Here is a 24668-nt window from a genome sequence, read left to right as displayed (position 1 = left end):
GGCTACACAGGGCATTCAAGACCAGACTGGACTACATAGCATGACACTATCACAAGAAAAAAAGAAAAGGAAAGAAAGAAAGATCCAGCTGTCCATCAGCAAGTGAATGCATAAGCAAATAGCGATAGGTTGATATGATAGAATCCTGCTCCATAACAGCAATGCATGAGGGAAGCACACACATGGATGAATGCCAAAATCAGGTTGAGAAAGAAGCCAGATGCAAAAGAGTCCATATTCACTGTAGGGCCCCTCTTATACAAGTTTCTAGGAAGCCGAAATTACAGTGACAGGTAAGCAGTTAGGGCATGAAATGGGTAGGGGAGGAAGAGAGGGATTATAAAGGGATATTATAAAGGGATATTATAAAGGGATACGAGGAAAGTTTGGGGAGCCGTGGACATGTTTACTATGTTTGTTGTTCAATGGTTTCACACATGTATACAGACGCCAAAATTTATCAAATTGGGTACTTTAAATATGTGCAATTTATTGCATGTTAATTATACTTTAATAAAAGTATAAAACAAGAAGAATACCTTTCAGATTGCTAGCCAACAACCAAAACACACACCAAAACAAAAATACTCTTACCATGTGTAAATTAACCTGACATATCCATTTTATTCTATTTCTTTAATTGAAAATATGCTCTGATCATGATCTACTAGTTTGATTTCATAATTCACTACTGGGCTGATACTTATAGTTGAAAACACTATTTTATTATTATTTTTGTTGTTTATGATTGTGTACTGGTCTTTGTGTTATTTTAAGACAGCGTCTTGCTATTTAGTCCAGACTGGTCTTGAACTCATTGTGTAGCCCAGGCCGGGCTTGGCTTCATTGTGATCCTCCTGCCTCAGCCACATGAGTGCTGGGATTACAGGCATGTGCCACCCTGCCCAGCTTTGAAAACACTATTTTAAATAATATTGAAAAATGAATCCAAAACAGTCTCTCAGTTACATTGAAAAGCCACTCAGAGGAAATTTCTATATCTTTACCATTAAACTTTGTCTTCCCTTCTGTTTATGAAGCTGAGTAATATGGAACCCTAACATCCTTAGAGATCCTAATCTTTCAGATTCTTGGATTGGAGATAGACTTGTCACCATCTACCTGCTGATTTGTTTGCAAGATTGTTCATTTTAAGATTTCACAATGAAAATTATTCTGCGATGACTCCAATCAGGAGAAATATCATGGAGAGCTTTGGGGGACCTGGGCTGGTTGCTGACTGCTGACTGTCCAGTTGCTAAGTTGGCCAAGGCCTTTGGACTTTACTAACCTGGAAACTGTTGCTATTAGCTACCATTTCATAAAGGGAAGCAAGCCAGCTCTTGCCGTGAACCCACTTTGCAGTTTCCTAGAGAATTTCCTTTCAGTTTTGCCTATGCATTGAGGAATATACGGGAAAGGATCCTTCTTAAAAAATTTTATTTGTACGTGGAATTTATATATATGAAACATTCATTGTAGGGATTTGGTACATGTACATAACACGTGAAAAGGGATCCTATTTGTTAATGTACAGTATATTATCTGTGATGACAGCTGGACCCAGCAAAGAAGAGGAAATCAATCATGAAGCTAGAGGAAGGAAATAGAGACCAACGATAAAGACAAATAAATGATGAAAGAAACCTAGGCTTCGGATGGTCTCAATTCTGCTGTGATGGTCTCAGTTCTTCTGTCTGCAACTTGATACTGTGTGCCTAGTGATCTCTTCAATTACACATCTTTCCATATCACAGGAAGTGATGTAATTTGCAAATTAGGTCCACCGTATGTCCATACAGATTTTAATAAATTAATCTGGAACCAAAAGGCAATGAATCTCAGACCGAAGTTTGAGCCGTCATTCCTACCTTGGCGCTTTTCAACAGTGGCTAAAAACAATCAAATGAATAGCCACCTTTGTTTTCAAGACCTCAGCCCTGCCCGTGGTTCAGGAAGAATCCGTGCAGCAGATGCTCAAACCAAGCCCCCTGGTGCACTCAGGGACACAGGATTGCAAACAAGAGGTTAAATTCTTAGTTTACAGTTGATTTAGCTCCCAAAACTTTACATGGAGATTGCACTCTGATAAGCACCAGCTGGGGGTTGTAAATTCAGAATTTGAACAGCTTTGGTGAAGAAGAGTCAGAAAGAGGACAGAGATTTCTGTATAGAATTCACACTTTTATTAAGGAACTAAGTGAGTCATATAGTGATAAATATTTGGGCCTTGGTATTAGGGTAAACCTTGGTTTAGTTTCTGGTTTTGCTACCTGCAAGAACTTAGGAAAATTGCTTGACTTCTCTGAAGCATAGACTCTTGTTTAGAGGAGAAGTTCATCTGGGTATGATTTCATCCTTACCCCAAGGAACATTTGGTAATATCTGGAGACTTTTTTATCGTCATGACTTGGGGCCAGAGGTTGCTGTCTGTATTTAGTGGATGGAAACCCCGGATGCTAACATCCTGTTATGTTACGCTCCTCACAGCGAAGAATTATCAGTCCAAAATGTCAGTGAGGCCAAAGTTGAGAAACCCTGACTTAGAGATAATGTTCATTTCAAATGATCATTTCAGTGTGGTAAATTGTAGGCCAGATTCTGGAAACTCAAGAATCATCCACATCTGTGTTGCGTTCAGAAAAAATCCCCAACGGTACCTGAAGTCTGTCCAGTGGTTAGCATAGGTCTAGCCAAGTGGTTAAAAGTGGTGGCTTTGGAGCCAGCCTGCCTGGGTCCCAGTCCTTGTTCTACTATTTGTTCTACTAACGAGTCCCAGTACTTGTTTTACTATGTATGTGTCCTTGGGCAAATCACTTAACCTCACCCAACTTATCTATAAAATGGGTACAATAATGATACCTGCCTCCTAGGAAGGTTTCAAGACACACAAAGGACTGGTCAGCATAGGGTAGCAAGTGCTCAACTAATCCTTGCTGTTATTGTAAGGGGAGTAGTTATAAAGTGAATGCTGAGTGGGGTTCTGGCTTCAATAAAAAAAAGCCTGAAGTTTTTGACATGGAATTTGAAGGCGAACACAAACCAAACAGAAATAGAAAACTCATGAAGCAACAGAAAGGGCATCAACCCATTATGAGCTTCCAGGCAAGGTGTCAGGTGTTTATAAATATCATCTCCTTGCCTCCTCCCCCATCTCTTTGAGGTGGCTTTCACTAATCTATTTCAGTCTCATTTTATAGTAGGCTCACAACAGTTAAAGTACCTCACACGTCCGCTAAGTGACAGAGCTGGAACTTTGGATCCTGGTATGACTCTAGCCTATATTTTTGTGGGCTGAAATTCAGAAACACTACTCAGAGAAAATTCCCAGAATATAAAACATTCAACTAGCTGGGAGTTTACTATATTTAAGGAAAGGAAGACCGTTTTAAAGCCAAGCCCTTCTCTCTCTCTTGGCTAGGACCATGACCTGGGTTATGTGCAGATGAGTCAAGGGAAGCAGAGTTTTGCTGACGGGAGCCATCCGTACGTTCTTCCAGTGGCAATTGCTAGGTTCAGCGAGGTCATCGTGCAGTGCAAGGGCAGCGTAGAACCACTCACAGAGATCAGTTCTCGGTAGGTGGCCTGGTAGCTTAAGAGGAGGCCTGTGAGCTGCTGGGTTACTCACTGCGGTGAGTAGAGATCTCACCACGAGGAGAGACCATCTAGAAGTTTTCTGAGACACCTCTCCTCCCACTAAGTGTCTCATGAGGTGTATGTGTGTGGTGAGATAGGACCACAAGTTCATAAGATTCTGGGAGTAAGCAGCCAGCAGAACCAGGAAAAGATTCTAGTGGATGGTTATCGGGGACCTGGCCAAGATCCGCACTGCCTGCATGAGGGGCACGGCAAAAAGATAAAAGAGACAAACTTAGTGTTGCATGATAGGGGGACTGTGAGGTCAATGCCACGGGATGGCACAGATAGACACTCGGAGCCAGCCGCTCTTTATTGGGTGCCTACAATAATCGGAGGGATTATGGGATAACTCAGAGCGTGGCTGTGACTTTATGCTAATGAGGTGAGGATGGTAGGGAGAGATGGCAGGTTAAGGAGTTTGTCCTTCCCCAAGATGAAACCCTGTTTTTATTACTACTGGGTTCTCAAGGAGCCAGGATGTCTTCAGCTGGTGTAATCTTGCCCTGGGCGTCCCAGCATCACAGGAATGTTGAGGCCTCAGCTGTGACCTGCGGCACACGGAGTTACGTCCCCGCATACCACAGCCAGCCTGCATGGCAGGACACTAGGCCTCGGACAAGCCCTCATTGCAATTTAAGTACGAAATGACTTTTCCCCAACAATTATATAGAATGGTCCTCGACAGATGGTGCCTCCTACCCCTAAAAAAATAGCTCTGTTAGATAAGAGTGAGAATGTTGCTGGAATCAGCTAGAGGCCTGAATGTATCTCAGGACCAGTCGTATGAAGAGGTTGTACCATCAGCCCTCTGTGAAACAAGTATCACTACTTGTGTTTTTGGTTTTCTTGAGGGTCCCCTTCACCCCTTCTGGCACTGGAGGGCGTCACACACTGCTCAGGTGCCCTCCCTCCCTCAAGCTAGGACTCTGTAGACCTCAGCTTTGCCACTCACTGTACAGGATGATGGAGTCGGAGGCCAGGACCCCAGGCCACACCCACTCAGTAGCAGCTGAGGAGCACAGAACAGGCCACAAGGCCTCAGAGGCACGGCATGCCCTATGTTCTGTGGAAGACTTTGTTCTTTCCAGGCAGAAATGCTCTCACAAGTTCACTAACATGGTTGTTTAAATATAGGAAAGGAAACAGATGCTGGCTGGGGCGGAAGTCTCTGAGACAAGCAGGGCTAGGGCAGTGGCTTGCCCAGGCTGATAAGAGCTAGGGGTGGGCTCCAAGTGTAGTCTCTGCTGATTTGCTCTGGGGTCTTTCTGATGGGCGTGAGCCATCACCGTCGAACTTGGCTCCTCTGTAAGCTCCTCCCCTTGACTGACAGGGAGGGGGTTATTTTTAAACCGGTCTTTGTGACTTCCTTTTAGCTTACTTCCTATTCCCCTTTCTCAAGTACACTGAAAGCAGCCTCCTGCACAGGCTTCCAACTGCAGCAGAGCAGCGGCCTGCCAGCCCTGGGAGAGGAGGGCCGCTTGTATGTGGGCAGTGGAGTGACTGAGGAGGTGGCCAAGAGCACTGTCCAGGCAGGGGAAGCACAGGCCTCACTGATCGCTTGACAAGACTGAGCAGAGGACTCCCAACCTCGGGCTCGAGTCCTGGCTCAGAGGGTGGGGGTGGCTCAGTCACTTGGGAATTATGTGGCCCATCTGCAGCTTTCAGATAAGTGGTGGGAACGCCGTTGCGGCATCGCCCAGTCGACCCTCCCGAGAGCTCCTCTTTCAGGGACCAGGCTGTGCGGACCTTGTCCCTCTACTCTTGCAGTTCCGGAGAGCATGTCTGCCCGGGCGCACTAGCAGCACCCTCAGAATGTGTTGTGGATGAATCACAGCCACAGCCCTACCCCCTCCACCCTCCGCTGCCAAGCCGGGGAGATGAGCTGACGCCACTGTGACTCCCGGGGGCTGCCCTAGCCACAGACCGTGGCTCAGAGGCTTCCTCAGAGCTCCTGTCGCCACGTCTGGCTCCTCCCGTTCCCAGCCCACAGAGGAACATTCCAAGTGCAGCCAGTGCCCGAAGTCTGCCTGGAACAGCCAGTGCCCGCGACCTCTGGTGCGAGGGATGCTTTAGCTCCTCCCTCTTTGTCATGCTGGAAGGACACCAACAGAGTCCCAGTTCCCGCCAGGAAACATGAAACTCCTATTCTCTCCCAGCCTCTCTCTGCTCCATTAAACACCCAAGGCCCTACAGGGTACTGTTTAGGAAACTGGTGCTTCGTCTCAAAATACAAGAAAACAGGCTCCGTTCCTAGCAGGTGGGAGTCCTCGCTGAGGGACCCCTGTGAGGCCAGGCAGGAAAAGCCAGTCTGATCTCCCTCCACAGAAACCGTTCATGTGATGTTCAGAGCATTCCTTCCAGGTTAGCATCTACAGCAAGAAGCCAGTTTGATCTAGAGTTTCTCTCTGTAGGGGAAGAGCTGACTCTGGGTTGCTTTTCTATTGAATTCAGGATTCCAAACTCTCAACTTCTGTTAGTCAACGGTGGACATGAGCAAAACCTAGTTTTTCCCGGAAGTGTAACACAGTCGAGCTTGTGACTGTCGGATGCCACGCCTGGCTCTACCCTGCGCTAGCAGTGCAACTTGGGCAACTACTCAAACTTGCTCAAGGTCCATTTCCTTATCTGCAAAGAGCAGATGTGACGACAATAGTAGATTCCACTAGAGGGCTCCACTGAGGATCAGGGGAGAGCCAATGATAGAGATTTCCAGGGTTGGTGAAATGTCAGACGATGCGCAGCACACGCTCAGAATGGTTAGTTGGCTGTAATATTGTATCACCACCCAGGAACTTCCCTCCCTGGCTCCTGCGTTTAAGGGGGTGTGACTTGTGTTAGTGTGACTTTAAGGGGTGTGCCCCCATCTGCATGCACACACAGCCACAGTGGGGTAGGGCTGGGGAGGAGTACTGGACCACACTTTGCTTGCATCTTTTTTTTGTCTTTTTGAGACAGGGTCTCCCTATGCGGTTCAGGCTGGCTTTGAGCTCACTTTGTAGCCCAGGCTGGTCTTGAACTCACAGTGATCCTCCTGCCTCAGCCTCCCGAGTGCTGGGATTACAGGTGTGTGACTTTTATCATACTAAATCTACCTCTTTGGGTCTTCATTGTCATCTATGAAATGGGGAGTTGGACTTACTATTTTTGAGGACCCATCTCAGCTTTACTAAACAGATTTTGTTTTATTTTCAGTGCTGGGCGTGGAATCCAGGGGTATCTACCCGAGCTGTATCTCCAGCTCTTTTTATTTTTTATCTTGAGGCAGGCTGTCACTAAACTGCCCCAGAATGGCTCCAGCTTGTGATCTCTCTTTGTCGGCCTCCTGAGTAGCTGGGATTACAGTTGTATGCAGCCACACCTTGCTTATACCCAGATTGTAACATTAAAAATGCTGTGTCGCTGGGCATGTGGCTCAACAATAGAACGCTTATCTAGCATGTATGAGGCCCTGGTTCAATCCCTACTACAAAGAAAAAGTGTATCTGTAAAAAGAATTGCGTAAGTCCTTTCCTTTGGTCAAGACACAGCAAAGGCTGGGCGTTGTAGCTCGTACCTGTAATCCCAGCTCTTGGGAGGCTGAGGCAGGAGGATTGCTGTGAATTACATAGTGAAACCCTGTCTTAAAAAACCAAAAAGAGAGAGAGGGGAAAAAAAGACAGCAAAGATAACCTTTGGGACTTAAAAAGAGGGGACCGTTGTGGGGGTCTAGGTCTAGACACCTAAACCAGGGCCTTTGGCTGTTTGTGGGTTACTGTTTGGGCTTCACTCCATACCCTCCTCCCTGAGGTTCTTGGGCCTTTCTCCCACAGCCCCTTCACACACTTCCCCTGCAGCCCCGCCCCGCCCAGCAGCTACCCTGCAGATGTTTCCAGTTTGAAGACTGCATGGAGTTCACGATGGTCACTTGTTCCATTTGCTGAGGAACAACAGAAAGCATTATTGGCAGGAAACGGAGACCGTGCCAATTCTAGGGTAACACAAAAAGCCCTAGTCATGGGCCCTGAGTGGGGGTGGGGGTGAGGAGGGAACAGGCTGGACTATGGCCGCGATCTAGAGTTCTGCTGCCCTGGAAGAAGTCATGGTCACTGAAGCAGCGTCTGTTTCGCTTTCCTTGGGGAACGGCCAGAGCAGGCCAGTGGAGCCGTCTTCCTGGAAGGATGAAGTCAGAATGAGATACTATCTTGGAGGCCTAGGAATGATTGGCGAGCCTGGTCCCGAGGCCCAGACCTGAGGCTAAATCTCAACCTGGAGCAAGTTCTTTTCCTTTGGCCCTTATACATCAGGAAGGATTCCAAGGTTAAGGAGAACTTAGATCTTTGGTATTTAAGGTCAAGAGCAAATACAAATAAAGAAAATGCAAATTAGTGTGGGGGCCGCTTGTGCCCCGTGACCTGTCATGCAGGTGTTTCAGCAGGAGCTGGCCGTAATATTCTCCCTTGGCTACCTTCAGCTACCTTCATGCCCTGCACGGAAGGTAAACCCTTCATAGCGTGACTAGAGCTGAAAGATCTGCCAACCCCTCCAGAATGAATGACACATCAGAAGAACTCCAATTACTGTTCTGAATGATCTGGCTCTTGAGACCCAGCTCAGAGAGAGCTTCACTTGCTGATCTGAAGGGCCAGTACCTCACAGCACTTAGGGCAGTGACCTAGCACTCTGGTTGCCTGAAACCTGGAATGTCAGACCTGAGGCTGCCTTTCTTCCAGGCTCATAAAGGAGCCGAGTGTGGGGACTGTTGGGGAGCCCGCCCAGCAGGCCTCGTGATGCTGTCAGGTCACTTGCCTCGTGGCAAGTGTAGACGGAGGAGAGGAAGATGTCACGGCCTCCCCACAGCCCCTTTGGAATGTGCAGAAGGATTTTCCTGCATTCACATCTGCCAAGCACCTCGTAAATAAAGAACTGGCTGAGCGCTGGAGAGGCCCTGCCGGTGACATGCGGCCCCACATTCTTTTTCATTGCCTAAGGTGCCAGAAGGTCACCCCTTTGGAAACAGTTTAAAACAAGAAAGATGCAGAGGGTTCTGAGACACACGCTGGCACCTGACAGTGGTCTCCTTTCTGCAGCAAGTCGGGGTGAGAGCCCGGTGGGACGGGTCTGGCACCCAGAGGAGGGGGCACAGGTGTGCCGCTGCACGGGATGATCCGATGGCTCCAAGCGTCCCTTGGCAGTGCCGTGGTCTGGAACAGCGTTGCTGGTGTAGTCTTGTAACAATCAGCACCTAGTACTGGCCGGTCAGCGTGGGTTGACAGGGCAGCTGGCCGAGGCGCAAGCACTGCTGCAGAAGGAAGAGCAAACTGTGAGCTTGCAGCGGGGTGGGGGTGGAGGAGGACGCTCAGCTGGGAACTCGGAGAGACAAAAGAGCCAGTGAGGGGACTGGCTAGCCAAGAAATTTGGCTTGCTGTTCAGGTTCTGACCTTAAACTAGCCACTGTGGCATCAGGCTCCTCGGGCACCCCATCCCACCTCAAATCCATCGTGTCCTGAACACTGCACCCTACCGCTGATCAGGGGCAAGGTCAGTGGTGAGAGAACAGGGTCCATGTGCCAGGCTTAGTGGTCAACTAAGGCTGAGGAGGTTCTGGGTCCTATAGACAGAGCATAAATAAAACAGGCAAGGGGCCGGGTGTGGTGGCACACACCTGTAATCCCGGCACCTGGGGAACTTGGACAGGAGGATGGTGCCAGCCTGCCTCGGCTACACAGACATTTCAAGGCCAGCTTGGACTCCAAAATAAGACTGTCTCAAAAAGTTAATTGATCAGTCCAATCAATCAATCAGTCAATCAAAAGACAAGCAAGAGAACACAACAAAGAAAGAATGAAGCTCTGATTGTGAAAGGTATAACACAAGAAATAAACAGTAATCTGGAATGTAGCTCAGTGATAGAGGGCTAGCTTTGCATTCAGTGCAAGGCTGTAGGTTTTATGTCCATCACTGCAAATAATAATAATAATAATAAATAGGGTGAGATGACAAATTCATGTGTGGCCTCATGTGTAAGGGGGCATCATTTTAAGTAACAGAGATGAGACAATGAAATGGGTAGGCTAAGTAAAATGCGGAATCACAAACTGGTATGTAAATGTCAGATGCTGTCTCTGAGAGTCCTTCAGCTACACCCAAATAAGACACGTATTGCTAAGTCAGTAAGTTGCCCAGGCTTGGCTTGAACTTGTGATCCTCCTGCCTCAGCCTCCAGCACACTGGGATTATGGGCCCACACCTGGCTTCTCATGGGATGTTTTCTATCTGTATTGGTTTGATATTGAAATTAAAAGACACAAAACCTTTTTGTTGTTAAGGAAGAGGTCTTTCTATATCTCTCCTGAGTCCTCACTGAACATAGAGAGATATGGTCAGTACTCTTGCAGGCCGAGAGGAGAAAGCCTTGACAGTAATACCTGATATATGTTCAACTAGAGCTTATTGCTGTCCTCCTAGGTGCCAGGTACTACTTTAGAATTTTGGTGCTCTTGGGATAAGGACAGTGGGAAGGAGACACAAAGATGAGTTAGGTCCAATTTTTTATCCAGGGAGTTTATTGTCAAGTGGCAGAAGCAGGCGTGTAAATAAATGACTCCAAGATACTGACCATTCCTAAGGGGATGTTTCCTAGCTATTGCTGAACACAGATACCTGAGGTGCTGGGTTGAGAACTTGCCCCCAAAGAGCGGTGGGGGAGGGGGTTTCAGTCTCGTCATTTTTTTCTTTTGCCCAAACTGGTAATCTAAAATGTGTTTCTGTACCACTTGTGGGAGAAGGAAGTCCTCACCTCCCAGTCATGGGGGAACCGACAAAAATCATTTCATGACAGACTAATCAATCAGGCAACATGAGCCTAAAATAAACAGTGGTGCTTCTTTTGACGTTAGTTCTAAGTATTTATTATTTGTACCTTGCATATTTTTAAAAAGGATCTGGAGCTACTCAAATGAACAGGGCATAGTGAGCCTATGTGTAATCCCAGAACTCTAGGAGGCTGAGGCAGGAGTATCATATGTGTAATCCCAGAACTCTAGGAGGCTGAGGCAGGAGTATCATAAGTTAGAGCCCAGCCTGGGCAACTTAATGAGCCCCTGTCTCAAAATAAAAAATAAAAAAGGGCTGGAGATGCAGCTCAGCGGGAAGGCCAGGACTTCAATTCATAGTGCCACAAGAAATAAAAACAAAAAATAAAAAAAACTACAAAATAAGGAAAACAGGGCATGACAAAATCAATAGAACAACAGAAGCCAAGGAAGGAGACAAAAACATGTAAATTTCCTAGAAAACCTAAGCAAAACCTCGCTTAGCTGCCCAGCTGCCCATGCAAAAACTGTCCCACTAACCAGGGGAACAAAGCAAGCTAGTTTATTAAGAAAAACAATTTCTTTTCCAACACTACACTTCTCAGAAATTGATCTTGTGAAACTTTGTGTGAGGGGCATAGTAATGGACAGTGTCTCCGATTATGATGAAATGCTGAGACATATTTCCTGTGACAGTTTTCTGTATTAACCTTTAACGAAACGCAGAGGGACTAAGGCTCTCTGGGAAGGCATTTCAGCAGGAACTAACGTCACATGGTTTCCCAGTGTTGTCTGTCCTGGGCTAGATGCGGGGGGAGCGGGTGGAGAGCGCAGGGGAGGACTTGCGCGCTGCCCTCCGCGGCCGGGCAGAGCAATCTCAGCTGAGCACTGACAGGGGCTGAAGTGTGCTTGATTGATGCAAAATGTGCTTCTCCCGAAGGCTGGCCCAGCCTTTAAGTCTGGTGCTTCTCATTAGGACACTGAAGAGTTTCTGCCCACATGGCAGTCTGGGTTTGGTACAATTGATACTAGAGTGTTCTTGTGTCGGTCGCTGACAAGAGTCAGGGCTTGAAGCCAAGACAGTCTTGGGTTCAGGCCCCAGCTCAGCCATTAGCTGGCTGTGTGGTTCAGACCGAGTCCCCCGGTCTCATCAAGCCTTAGTTTTCTCGTGTGTGAAATGAACCTAAACACACTCCTCCAAGGTTGGTAGAGAATTCTAAATAAGATGTGTAAAATGCCTGGCAAGGTACCCAGCACGTTTTCTTTGGCATTCTGCCAATGGCGGGTGTTAGGATAATAATTAGGGAAGGAGAGGGGAAAATATCACCTAAGCAGAAAGGTTGCTGACCTCTGCTATGGACGAGGCTTTGCATTCCATTTAAGGAGTCTGTTACATTTTTAGGTATAAGTTTAAAAGGAAGGAGGCCAGGATATGGCACTGCTGTAAACATTTAGGTTGGCGGTTGTTCTAGCCAGAATTTATTCTGACACCTGCCAGCGTTAAGGATCTGGGGAATGACGTCAGGATCCGCACGTGTGAACAAATTCATGGGCTGAGGCTTAGCTACTGTGAGTAACGCTGGAGCAGAGCCGAAGAGGCTCAGCGTGGATGGCTGGAGCCCTGAGGCTGTGAGGAGGAGGAGGGTGGATTACAGAGAAACCCAAGCACCTTCAGAGAAATCGTGGACTCCAAAAGACAGGAAACGCTTCAGAAAAGGCCTGGAAAATGGCCAGTGGGCTCCGTGCCCATCAAAAGAGGAGGACAGGTCAGAGGTAGCAGGTACCAAGGAAAGGACTATTGATGAATACGTGGCAGCGGGTAGAACTCTCAGTGAGATTTCCTACAGGCAGATCTGTCCTCACCATCTTCTTTGTCTTCACCTTAAACCGGGAGAGCAGTGCCTGGGCTCCCCACCTTAATGGCGCTTTTTACCGTTGTACGATCCTGAGCAATGCCCGAGTTTCTCCTGTGTGGGAAGTGGTTACTGATACTTGCTGTGTGGGGCTGCTGTCTTGATTTTAATGAGATGGAGTTTGTGTGTAAGGAGCTTCAACGCTACAAAGCAAAATAAAACTTTTATTGGGACACTCGTGGAAGGATGAATCTGCATTTCAACATTTTTAAGTCAAGAAGATCGGATTCGGCACTGCCCAGGAATTTTTTTTTTTTTTTTTTTTTTTTTTCATTTTCATTTTTACTTTGTGGGATAGGCCCTGGTCATGTAGTTCAGGCTGGCCTTGAACTTACTATGCAGCCCTGGTTGGCCTTGAAATTGCAGCGATCCTCCTGCCTCACCTTCAGAGCCTTTTTGTTTGTTTGACAGAGTCTTGGTAACTGCCCAAGTGAACTTTCTGTTCTCCCGCGTCAACTTCCTAAGGAGCTGGGATTGCAGACTCGCACCACCATCCCTGCCCAGGAATTTGCTATGGGATTGGATTGAATTTAAGCACCTGGCTGTCTATCCTTGTCTTCTTTGTTCTTCCTTAGTTCTCCCCGTGTTTAACTGTCTGCACCGTCTGAGGTCGCTGGCTAAGCAGTGTTCCAAATTCAAGTTCTCCTCATTTCTCTCTCATTTTCTTAGAGGCAGCCTGGGTCCCAAAAGGCAGTGGAAACGTGCTGCCATCTGGTGGCCACTGCTAAGCATAACGCCTTAACGCGGACACAAGCATAAGCCTTTCACCCTTGAAGCTGATGCTACTTCGCAAGACTTAGCCAGTTGTCCAGAGTCTGGAACAACGTGAGAATTAACTGAACCGTCCTCTAGGTCTCCGCTTGGCCCTGGAGTGTGTGTGGGTAGGGTGGGTAGGTCGCAAGCACCTGGGACAATTCCCCTGTCTTGGGCCAGATGTACCGAAACTCACGGTGAAGGAAGGTTGACCTGGTCACCCAGGCCTGGCCCTCCCACCTCTACCCCCACCGCCACCCCCACCCCAGCTTCCATGTACTCAAACTTGAGGCCTTGTGAGTCACAGCAGAAGTTGTGCAAGTGTCTGGGCTCCGGAAAAGAAAGCCCTGGGGACCCTGGCTCCAGACCAGCACTGGAGGAAGCTGTCTGGAGGGCTTCTAACCTCTTCCTCCCGCCTGACAGGCAGAGACAGGAAGTTGGCAAGGGAGGGCCTGCAAGAGGCAGCCTCCTTCAGGACTGATCCTGAACACTGGTCTTTTCTGAGCCTCTGCTGTTGGCCAACAAACATAAAGCTCTTTAAAAATATAAAGATTTGGGGAAGTGGGGATGGGGCCAGGAGGAAGTGAGCAAACTGATTTTGTGTGTCTCCAGGCAGCCATCAAATCAGAGAGAGAGCCCCAGGCGGTAGCCGCCATCCTCTGCCTGCCTGACACTCTGTCTCAATGGCTGCCTGGGCCAGTTCGGGCCTCTGGAGGTCCTTTCCCTGGACTCCTGCTGTCACTGCACCTTGCTGTTACTGGAGATTGCATTTGACGTTTTCTAGCTTTTTCTGAGAAGTTGCAAAATATCCAATGAGCTGTCTCTGACTAGCCTCTCAGGGTGTCAAGCACAGCGCTGAAGGGAAGGATGTTGTCTGCGGTTGGCCTGGCCCAGCTGCACCAGGCCCAAGTAGTTCTAGGCTAGGGTTTGGGACCGGCAAGGCCCGTCCTCAGCATTCCAGTCCCTTTTCCTGTGCTTCAGGCTGAGGAGGCCTCCAGACCCTCTTCACAGCGACCTCAGCACCGGGCCAGGCCCCACTGTCTCTCACCTGGGCTTGCTAGGGTGAGTTTCGGTTCCTTTGGTAGAACTGAAAACAGCCACGGCCTTCCTTTTAGATGGGAAAAACTCTTGAACCACAGTGCATTTATAATTTATTTCACGATTTAAAAATTTATTTCCATAAATCTGGTTTTATAAAAAATTTATTTCCATAAATCTGGTTTTCTTTCTGGCCCAGAGCTCCCCAGGAAGCCCAGCCCCACAGCAGCCTGTTCATGCAATCGTCTGACCCTGCCGTCTCTTTCTAACTCTGAGCAGTGGGGTTTGTGCATGTGGTCTGTTCCTGTAATCCTGCTGGTCATATTCTTTTCCAGGTCAGAGAATACTGATCCCCTATTGATATCGGTCAGTTGACAACATCAAACTCAGGGACCCCTTGTCCTTGTGAAGACTTAGTATGGCTGTTCATGTGTTCATGCTCTTACTGAAGGCCGTCGTTCAGAAGCCTGAAGCCAGGAATGCCAGCTCTGTCAATTCCCAGCTGTGTAACCTTGGATGAGTTACTTAACTCTTTTGAATCTCAGCTTGCTCAGCACCAAAATCTTTTCAATTTGAGAATGTTGGATGAAAAAAACCATGAATAAAAAATGTTGCACACAGTAGCTGATATCATGCAGAGTACTTAGCAAGTTCTAGTTGATTTACTGTTGTCTTAATATACAGTGCCAGAGTCACGCCACCTGCCTCAGAGGTGCTTTCCTATTCACTCATTTGTGAAAAGTATCCGAGTCTCTTGTCAGGCGTTGTGAGAGGGATAGAGATGCAGAAATGAAATGATGGTCTCTGCTCCCCAGGAACTTGTAGGCCAACGAGGGAGGAGTCACATAATCGGCACAATGGAGACCCAGAGGAGAGGCAAGTCTGGCAAGTTTTCCTCAAGGTCCTGTTTGCGAACAGTCGAGGAAGGAACGTGTTTGTTTTCTAGGTGGACTGGGGAAGAGAGTTCCAGCCAGGATACGAGGCAGTGTGCACAGGGCAGAGGAAGTGAAAGAGAATGACTCTGCCCCATGCGTTGTTTGGCATGGTGGAGCTGGTTTCTACAGAACAAGCAAGGGTAGGAGCCTGCAGAGACCTTATCACCTAGGGGTTCCTGGTGAAAGCCATTCCCACGAGCCTGGTCTTAAGCCTGAGGTGGAGAGCAAGTGGTTTTTAAGCAGGAAAGGGCCATCTTGGAGTTTCCTGAAGAACATTCTGGTGATCTCAGGTTGTCTAAGGAAGCAAGTTAACCAAGGGTGGCTGTGGGCTGTGGGTGCAGGTGGCAGAGCAGGGAAAGAGGGTGGGTGACCTTTGGACTGGGTCTCTTTCTTTTTGTTCACCAGACGAGCTTTTGGTTTTCAATCTAAAATAAAGAGGGACATTCAGGGTGCACTCATAGTGTTACCAGGTTCTGGGGTTCTGGGAATTCCTCCCAGAGATTCTTTCTAGATTTTTGACCTGAACAAAGAATTGGAAAAAAAACAAGTTCAAAATGTAGCCATGGTTTACATGTATTAAAAGTAGGGAAGAAACATGCTCCAAAGAGCAAATGTGAGCCAATTAAAAGTAGGAAAGGCAGTACTGTCTACAGGGTGAGAGTGGACCACTGTAAAAGAGAGTACAGTGGACAGGAGCTTAATGGCACCATCTTTTGTATCTTCCACTCTCAGGCCAGGTGCCAGATTCAGGACATCCTATAAAAAGCCTGCTTGACTTTTCATGAGAATTGAACATAGCATTCTCTAGTTAGTCCCAGGTGCAAAGCTTTGGGAACTGTTTTTCGGCGCCTGTCCTGGATTTCTATGACTGATAAGTCATGCCCACTTGCCCAGCCAGCTGGCCATGCCCTAATCTCCTGCCTCAGTAGACCCAAATGAGAAGTGACTATGGAACTCTTTCCTTTATCTCTCAAACCACCTTTGAAGCAGTCCTGGGCTCTGTCTTTTCAGAAAACCCTGAGGAAAAGCTTCCCTTGTTCATAGAAAAGAAAGTCCCCAGATACATGCAAGGACTTCTGAAACTATGACTCCCAGGTGGGGAGAGGTGGCTCTGTTGGTGGCCCTAGTGTAGCCCCTGCTCCTCCTCTCTACAGTGGGTTATTCTCTCAGGGGAATGGTATGATGCAGTGTTGAACAATGAGCTCTACACTTGGTTTCTGTAACTCAGCCAAGGTGGCTGGTTCCCAGAGAACTCACCTGAGTACTGACAGAGAACCACCAGGAAAAAATCTGAAAGTACAAACTGCCTATCAAGTAAGTTTCTAATGAGACCAGTCCGTTTCTGGTGGGCTGCCCCCCCCACTTAGGCACTGGTCCTGCTACTTCTGCCAGTCTTTCCCTCCCCTCAGCTTCTGGGTCATGACTACACATGGGAGGCCATCTTTTCCCTTGTCAATGTAAGTGCTGCTTGTTGCCTGACTGACACTTCCGCCCTGCCACCAGGCCGCTTCATCCTTACTGGCCCCCCGAGGTTGAGCTGCAAGCTAGGTTTGGGAATGCCAGGCTCCTCCAGGAGGCTGCGTTTTAATTGTATGAGTACAGCATCCAGGCAGCATGGTTCCTCCCAACTAGGGAAGGCCTTCGTCTCACATGAAGCTGTTCGGTGCTAGTCAGTGTTTGGGAGGAGAATAGAGAATTTCTACAGTGATTAAGTATGCTTCAGATAGCTAAATGATAAGTAAGGCTTTTTTCATGCAGTTTGGTAGAAATTCCTTTTAGTCGCTTCTTCCTCTGAAGCAGAGTTGAAGAAAGCAGTTGTTCAAGAAATGTGTGAGAGGCCACAGAAGAGGCAGACAGAGCTTTTCAAGTCCCAGTGTGCGTAGCAGGCACCAGAGAGACACTTAGGTTGATGGAAATACAGTTAGAGAGGGTTGCCTCCCTCTACCGCCACCTTTTCCTGTGCTGGAGATTGAACCCAAGGCCTTCACGCTGAACTACACTAGCCTCCTTTAAATGTTATTTTGTAATTTTTGAGACTTTTCTCACTAAGTTGCTAAATTGTCTGAGCTGGGCTTGAACTGGGATATTCCTGCCTCAGCCTGCCAGAGGGCTGAGATCACAGGTGTGCACCACCACACCTGGCTGATACTGCCCCTTATGTCTGAGGGGTTTGCCTGGGGAGAAGTGACATGTGTGGGACATGTGAGTGCGAGACTGGTCAGACTGAGGGCAACTTGGGAAACAGCGGGGGATCAGCGGGTGGTGTGGAAGCGGAACTAAGACGACCTGACAGCCCCATGTGCCCGGGCATCTCTCTCAAGGTCCCACTGAAGTGTTGGCTAGACAGCGCCCGAACAACACTGCTCTTATCGCTGAATTTTATTTTTGGCTGTGCATGCATAGATATTTAAGGTAAAAGTTATAAATCCTTCCGTCCCCGTTGTAGGCTTATGTTCATCTGTTCCTTCTTGCTGCCTCTAACGTGCCCTGGTTAAAATTACTCCTGTGGGCAGCACCAAGAAACACCTGAACCAAATAACAATTGCATTCAAGTGTTTGTCTTCCAGAAGTTGGTGACTAGGCAAGCAGCTTTGATAAGGGGTCAGAACCCTTACACATGGTCTTGTGAGGCAGGGCTGGGCTTGGGGAGAAGAGGCGTGGGGTATGCCATACAGTTATGAGTGCACCTTGTCTTTCTTCTCCTTTCTGCATGACTGATCGTCGTGTTGTTGCTTCCTCAAATAGCTTTGACACAGAAGTGTTGCCAGAGTGAGGGCCTGAGACTTTGCTGGGAGCTGGGGCTGAGAAGGAGAGATGCAGGCTCTGGGTGGTGCTGAGTTTTGTTCTCCAAGCAAGGAATCTTTGCTTGTCCCTTTGACAGAGGATCTCTGACACAAAGGCTGGTTACCGGCGCTGTTCAGTAAGGACGCTATTCCTGCAGCCGAATTCTAAGCACTTGCTATTATGAGAAGGAATAAGTTCTGGCTAAGGTTAGGGGCTGCTACCAAAGCCTAATGCTTGTGCTTCCGCTTCTTCTGTTTGTCTTCATATCATGGGGTCTTTTGGCTAAGCAAGCAGAAAGCAGGGATTTGTTTATTTTACTCTATTTTGTGTTTTTTTTTAAACAAGGTCTCACTGTGTAATCTAGGCTGGCCTTAAACTTATTATGTAGTCCAGGCTGGCTTCAAGCTCCTGGCCATCTTCCTGCTTTAACCTCCCAAGTGCTGGGATACAGATGTGTGCCACTGCACCTGATGTCAGCAGAAATATTGCGTAGTCATTGCTTGTAGCTGTCTTCGCACCCAACCCTCCACCCTCATATGGTCACTGAATGAATTCATTCTGATACCTGATCTCATCCTGAACCTTCTCGATGCCTTTCACGCCTCCCTCCTCTGTTCTTTCCATCTTTTTGCTCTGAGTTCCTGGCTCTTCACTTCCTCTTGGCCTATCTCACTTCCTGTAAAACCCTAACGAGTGTTGCTTATCTTGATGGAGTGCATCGAGCGCTCTGGGGGTAGGGGAAGGGGGAGGCCTCAAGTGTGTCTGCCTGGGGAGCTAAGAGCAGCGGCACTTTCAGACTCAGCCCACACTGAACTGTCCTCCCTGTTTCTGGGGGCCAGGGGTGTGTGGCCCACAAATGGACTAGAAGTGATTGCCTGGGATGGGCCCTTCCTAAGGAGAGGGGTCTCCGAGAGATCACCCCAGCAGAGAAGAGACGGGATGAATGAATTGGGAGTTTCAGATTATTGCTATACCTGGACCTCTGGGAAAACGTCTGGCAAGAGCTAGGACCAGTGGGCCCTACGAGTCCTGCTGGCTAACTTGTCACCTGGGAGGCTCTCCGGCACAGCATGACATTCAACAGCACCGATACCCCATTGTGGGTTAAAATGACCTATTTCACCATGGAGGCTTTCATCGGACTCTTTGCTGTGGTGGGCAACGTGCTGGTCATCTGGGTGATCAAGTTAAACCCCAGTCTGCGGACCACCACCTTCTACTTCATTGTCTCCCTGGCCCTGGCTGACATTGCAGTTGGGCTACTGGTCATACCTTTGGCCATTGTCACCAGCCTGAACATCTCAATGCACTTCTATAGCTGCCTTTTCATGTGCTGTGTGCTGCTAATCTTCACCCATGCCTCCATCATGTCCTTGCTGGCCATTGCTGTGGACAGATACCTGCGGGTCAAGCTCACTATCAGGTAACCGACTGAAGAGGGCGGGGGTGCAGCAGGGACAGAGGAGTCTAGGAAATTAGGAAACTTTTCCCCACACCCAACAAAGTTCCCAGCTCAGACTTTTTCAGTGGAAGCAAATCCAAATAGGGCCCTGAAGTTGCAAAGAGGACAATAAATGCTTTTTCAGTATATGATCTACGAGGGGCTTAGAATGGTGAGCTGAGACTTGGGAATGAGAGAGAAAGACAGAGGTCCACTGTATCCTCCACTGACCGTGTGCGTATGGTCAGTCCCTTAGTACAGTATGGCTAAAGATGATGAAAGCTTCCTGCACTGTGAGTAAAAAACAAAAAACCAAAATACTCTTGGGTTTAGAAATGATCGAAACCTCTTAGATAAGATCTGCATCTTATTTCACAAGGAGCAGAAAGATAAGAACAGGAGATACCCAGATGACAACGTCCCCTTTCACATGTAGGCTTTTATTTTCATTTTGCTTCCTACTTCGTGCCTGCCCCAGTGCTGAGAAAGCTTCTTAGGATGTATATTTCCTTTTTCTTCTCATAAGATGCAAGAGTTTTTTTCCCAAAAAAGTTCTCCTTTGTACAAAGCAGTGCTGACCTCCCATCTGACCATGGAAAGAGAGTAGACTGAAATGGAGGAATCAAGTTCCCAAGGTGTCCTAAACTGCACTGGTCTTACGTTTCGTCCCTCTTCTCTTGCGGAAAGTACACGTTGAGGAGATGTGGACAAGTTTTAGGTGCAAACAGATCTGGGTTCAGATCCCTGATTGTGCATCCTGACCTCGGGCAAGCTATTTAACTTCCTCTGTCCCGGGTCCTCATCTGTATCGTAGTGGTTAAGATGCTCGGAAGCATACTCACCTTTCAATTTTAGTTGCACCCCTTCTAGTTTGTATGTCACCTGTCTGTGTCATTTTTTTCTTATAAAATGGGGGATAATAACTGTACTTTTCTCATGAGATTAAATAAGTTAACACATGTAAAGTTCTTAGAAAAATGCCTTTTACATGGTGGATGCCCAATAGCTGTTATTTTCACCATTGCCATTAATAAAGTGGCTATTATCACAAACATATCTGAGTTGTGACATTTAATTGAAATCAAATCTAACAGCCAGGCGTGGTGGTGTATGCCTGTAATCCCAGCACTTGGGAGGCTGAGGCAGGAGGATCGGTGCAAATTTGAGACCAGCCTGGGCTACAAATTGAGCTCAAGGCCAGCCTAAACGGCATAGTGAGACCTTGTCTCAAAAAGACAAAAAAAGAAATCAAGTCTAAGAGTAATGAGCAATATGAGTGTCCTTCCTGCAGTCTGTTTGGGTTGTTGTTCAGAGGCATGCTTTAAGAGGAAATGGTGACTTTCACTGGATCACCCTTTTAAGGGCTGTGAAGCAGTTCAGTACAGCTTTTGCAAATCAGTTGATTCATTTAAATCAGACACCAAGTATGGACACACGCATACAGACAGACACAGGGGTAGGCACAGGTAGACGCGTGGGAAAGGGGTGGTAAAATTTATTAGCATCTGCCCACTAGCCAAATAAAACAATGGAGAACGCAGCAGACAAGCGTGATTGTAGGAGATTATTTCCCATCAGCCTGGTGATCGCAGGGGACTTAGTTAAATCTTACAACATAGGAATCAAAAAAATTCTTGGACTGGAAATAGGCCCAGAAACAGGGCATGAATGCACCTAACTCTTGAAAAAATATTCCTGATCTGTTCTAGATTATTATTCTTTACAAAAGTCCCCAGGGAAGTTTCTGGATTTTTCTCTAATATTTGTCAGCTCGTCTCACCTTCAACCAGAGTCACCATAGACTATCCGGTTTTTCACTCTCTTAACAAAGACTAAAGAACTGAGAGTCTGTGCTTTATCTCCCCCTCCCATCATTTCCCTCGCCTGACATTTCACAATCCTGCTGTGAACTCACTGGCTCTTTTCCATTCAAACAGATACAAGAGGGTCACTACTCAAAGACGAATATGGCTGGCCTTGGGCCTCTGCTGGCTGGTGTCCTTACTGGTGGGACTGACCCCTATGTTTGGCTGGAATGGGAAACTGACCTCAAAGGAACTCCAAAATGTCACCATGTGTCCATGTTCCTTCCTTCCTACCATGAGTATGGAGTACATGGTCTTCTTCAGCTTTTTCACCTGGATCTTCATCCCCTTGGTTGTCATGTGTGCCATCTACCTGAACATCTTCTATGTCATCCGGAACAAACTTAGTCAGAACGTTTCTGCCTCCAAAGAGACGGGTGCGTTTTATGGACGGGAGTTCAAGACAGCTAAGTCCCTCTTCCTGGTTCTCTTCTTGTTTGCTCTGTGCTGGCTGCCTTTGTCCATCATCAACTGTGCTCTCTACTTTAAAGTCAGCATATCAGATGACGTGATGTTCCTGGGCATCCTCTTGTCCCATGCTAATTCCATGATGAACCCTATTGTCTATGCTTGCAAAATAAAGAAGTTCAAAGAAACCTACTTTTTCATCCTCAAAGACTGTAGAGTCTGCCAGTTCTCCGATTCCTTGGACCCAAACATTGAGCAGATTTCTGATTAATTATCCATGGCAGAAGATTTTTCATCTCATTCAGCATGAGTGGACACTATGGACCTATCCTTCTGGGTCCTCTTAAATCTTTGATTCCTTCCTTTGAGGTGGGAGTACTTGAATGGTTGCCCTCAGTTGTACCTTCACTAATACCTTCTCCTTCCTCTTCAGTTTTTTTCCTATGCTCCACTAATTCAGCTTTCTGGAGGCCTGATTTGAGGCCAGGTATTGTTGCTATTATTGAATGTGTTTCTCCTCCCCAAACAGAAGGAGAAGTCTGGATTCTGAAGGGTGTCTTACTGAGTTAGCAACAAAACTTTCTAATTGAACCGTGATGGTGACAGTTCCAGCAAAGAGCCTGCTCTCAGAGGATTCCTAGAGGATGGTGGGAACGGATGCAGCAAACTGAGTCTAACTGGGGCTTAAACTGCTGAATTTACCTGCGCATGTATTTGAGTAAATAAAAGACGATAGCTAACTCTTCTGTAGCTCTTTGCTGAGATCACGTGGGGTTTGAAGACCCAGCTTGCTGCTCTTGGCATTCAGCCTGCTTGTTACCCAGAGCCAGATGGTAAGCTCATCCTACTCCTTGCCCCCGAACATCCTGCCTCTTGTTCCTAGGCTGGTCAAGGCCTTTGTCACTTTTATGAACCACTCACTCATCTATTATTAGAGAATTAAATCATTTCCCCCGGTGTTTCACTAATGGAAGTTAATTTCATAATAAGAGTCATCATCATTTCCCACTGATGGATAAAAGGCAAAAAAAGACAACGGAGCCCAGAGTGGTGGCACACAACTGTAACCCCTGGTACTTTTCTGCTGAGGCAGAAAGATCACAAGATTGAGTCCAACCTGGGCAGCTTATCGACATAGCAAGAATCTGCCTTAAAATAAAAAATAAAAGGGCCTGAGAATGTAGCTCAGTGAGAAGGCCCTGGGTTCAATCCCCAGTACTGGGGGTGGGGCTGGGGGACAATGGATGGTTACTATTTTTGAACACTTTCTATGCACTAACCATGTGTACGCGCTGTCTTCTTGACAGTCTGTGAAATGGGTTACCATGATTATTTTTATCTCCATTTCTCCAAAGAAAAATCTGCTGCATAGAGAAGCTAAGTAACTTGTCCATAGTTTACACAGTCAAAGAGTAGATTAGGCTCAGTTCTGCCACATGGGAAAACCCAAGCTTTTCGCCACCTAATCTTAGACATGAAGGAGAGGCTTGTTAACGTCAAAGTCCAGACTCTGAAGCTCATCTTTTGTACAATTAATAGAAGGTTCGCGCTACATTGTGCATACGTGAGGATTGCTGGGAGTTTACCTTAACTGTTATTGCTGACCTCTAATTCACTGGGATACTGGAGAGGGTAAAGTGTCAGTCATATCATTTGAGCATTGAGCAGCTCCAGACAGTCAAGGTGACATCTCTGGATCGGCCTATCCAAGTTTACCTCTGTATGCGGATTCTCATTCCCAGGACAATGTATTAACTCAATGAAAGCAGCAAGATGTATGCTTCAATTAAACAAACAGAGTAAGGATATCTAAAGTGAAATTAATTCCTAGCCACTCCTGAAAGTGTATATCCTAAACCTAATCTTAGGCTAGTGTCTGATAACCAAATTTATCTTGTTCATATTTCATTTCAGCAAAAGGTCCTTTTCTCCCCTTTTGTCAGCTCTGGCAAAACGCAAGAACTCGAGCTTTTCCCCTCTTACTTGGTTTTTGTGTTTAGTTAGCGTGCAAACGCGTCCCTACAGTAAGAGGCCTGGGTTTGTTCTAGGGCTCCACAACTCTCAGTTTCCTAGTGATCTGCACACTATGCCTCTTAATTTATAATTGCTAACCTTGTTGCTATAGCAACACTTCCGGCTTTTTTTTTTTTTTTTTTAAATTTGGAAACCTAAAGCGGCCACTTCCTTCAAGGCAGAAGAGCCCTCCTTTGGTGTCATTAGCCAAGCTGTAGATCTTGGGTTTCAGAACTCCTTTGAATTCTCCTCCCCAACTCTCTCTTCCTTTTTTCCTCTGATTGCCACTGCCGGCTTGCAAGGAAGTGCATTTTTGTTTTTGTCAAACTGGAATCTGCTGAGATAAGATGTTTCATCAGCCTAGAAGTGGCTCTTACAGTGCAAACGTCTTTTTTTTTTTTTTTCCGTACCGGAAATTGAACTTAGGACCTTGTGTTTCCCACGCCAGGCGCTGCGCCGCTGAGCTATATCCCCTGCCCGGCAACGTCTTTTTGAAAGTGAACTCAAAAAAGATGAACCAAAGGTCATCAGTGAGGAGACTGGCTTGAAATAAGGCGATCCACCCCGGTTTCAGGTTTAAAGAAACCTGAAACTTAGCGTCACCGCAATCTGCCCATGAGCCTTCCGGCTAGCTCCCTCTCAGCTAAATGGTAAAAGGGTAGCTGTGGCCTTTTATTCTAGGAAAATAAGTAAGACCACCCAAATAGAACGGAGGTTTGCTTTTCCTGCTCCATGTGAAGGAGTTGGAGCAAAGGTGGATTTGAGTAACTGGGTTTATTTACCTTTTTTTTTTTTTTTTTTTTTTTTTCTAAATTAAGTCAACTATCTGTGGAAATAAGTGAAGACCAACCTCCTAAAGACAAGCAAAGTCTGTTTATTCTCAACCTGTGGTAACAAGAGACTCAGCTACCATCCCTGGCATTTTTTTTTTTAATTTTTTTTTTTTATTTTAAAGAGTAAAAGAAGGATAACATAATAATGGGGGGGGCTTACCAAATTACAGACAAAGTGGTAGGAAATTATCAATGGTTATTGTTTTACATATTGTTATCTACAAGATAGTTTCTCAGGAAAACAAATAGACAAAT

The 24668-nt window shown here is 46.9% G+C and overlaps 1 protein-coding gene and 1 long non-coding RNA gene across 4 annotated transcripts in view; both read left to right on the top strand.

Moving 5' to 3' along the window:
- Positions 1-14776, top strand: part of LOC102027671 — a 46595-nt gene extending 31819 nt beyond the window's left edge. Inside the window, exons 2-3 of one of the 2 annotated variants that reach the window (XR_261699.1) lie at positions 13013-13168; positions 14470-14776. This is a non-coding gene — a long non-coding RNA (uncharacterized LOC102027671). Of the gene's footprint in view, positions 1-13012; positions 13196-14469 lie in introns of both variants that reach the window. The other variant, XR_001234874.1, reaches the window with a different exon arrangement.
- A 3470-nt stretch (positions 14777-18246) lies between these two features.
- Positions 18247-24668, top strand: part of LOC102028794 (adenosine receptor A3) — a 20528-nt gene continuing 14106 nt past the window's right edge. The window contains exons 1-2 of one of the 2 annotated variants that reach the window (XM_013516498.1): positions 18247-19276; positions 21232-22307. In XM_013516498.1, coding sequence (XP_013371952.1) covers positions 18924-19276; positions 21232-21838 — 960 coding nt within the window. In that variant the 5' untranslated portion in view covers positions 18247-18923 and the 3' untranslated portion in view covers positions 21839-22307. Of the gene's footprint in view, positions 19277-21231; positions 22308-24668 lie in introns of those variants that run through there. The other variant, XM_013516497.1, reaches the window with a different exon arrangement.

Source organism: Chinchilla lanigera, unplaced genomic scaffold (genome assembly GCF_000276665.1).
Source record: "Chinchilla lanigera isolate Chin_1 unplaced genomic scaffold, ChiLan1.0 scaffold00034, whole genome shotgun sequence".
Classification (NCBI taxonomy): Eukaryota; Metazoa; Chordata; class Mammalia; order Rodentia; family Chinchillidae; genus Chinchilla; species Chinchilla lanigera.
The sequence above is the reverse complement of the archived record's forward strand: the minus strand, read 5'-3'. Positions and strand labels throughout refer to the sequence as shown.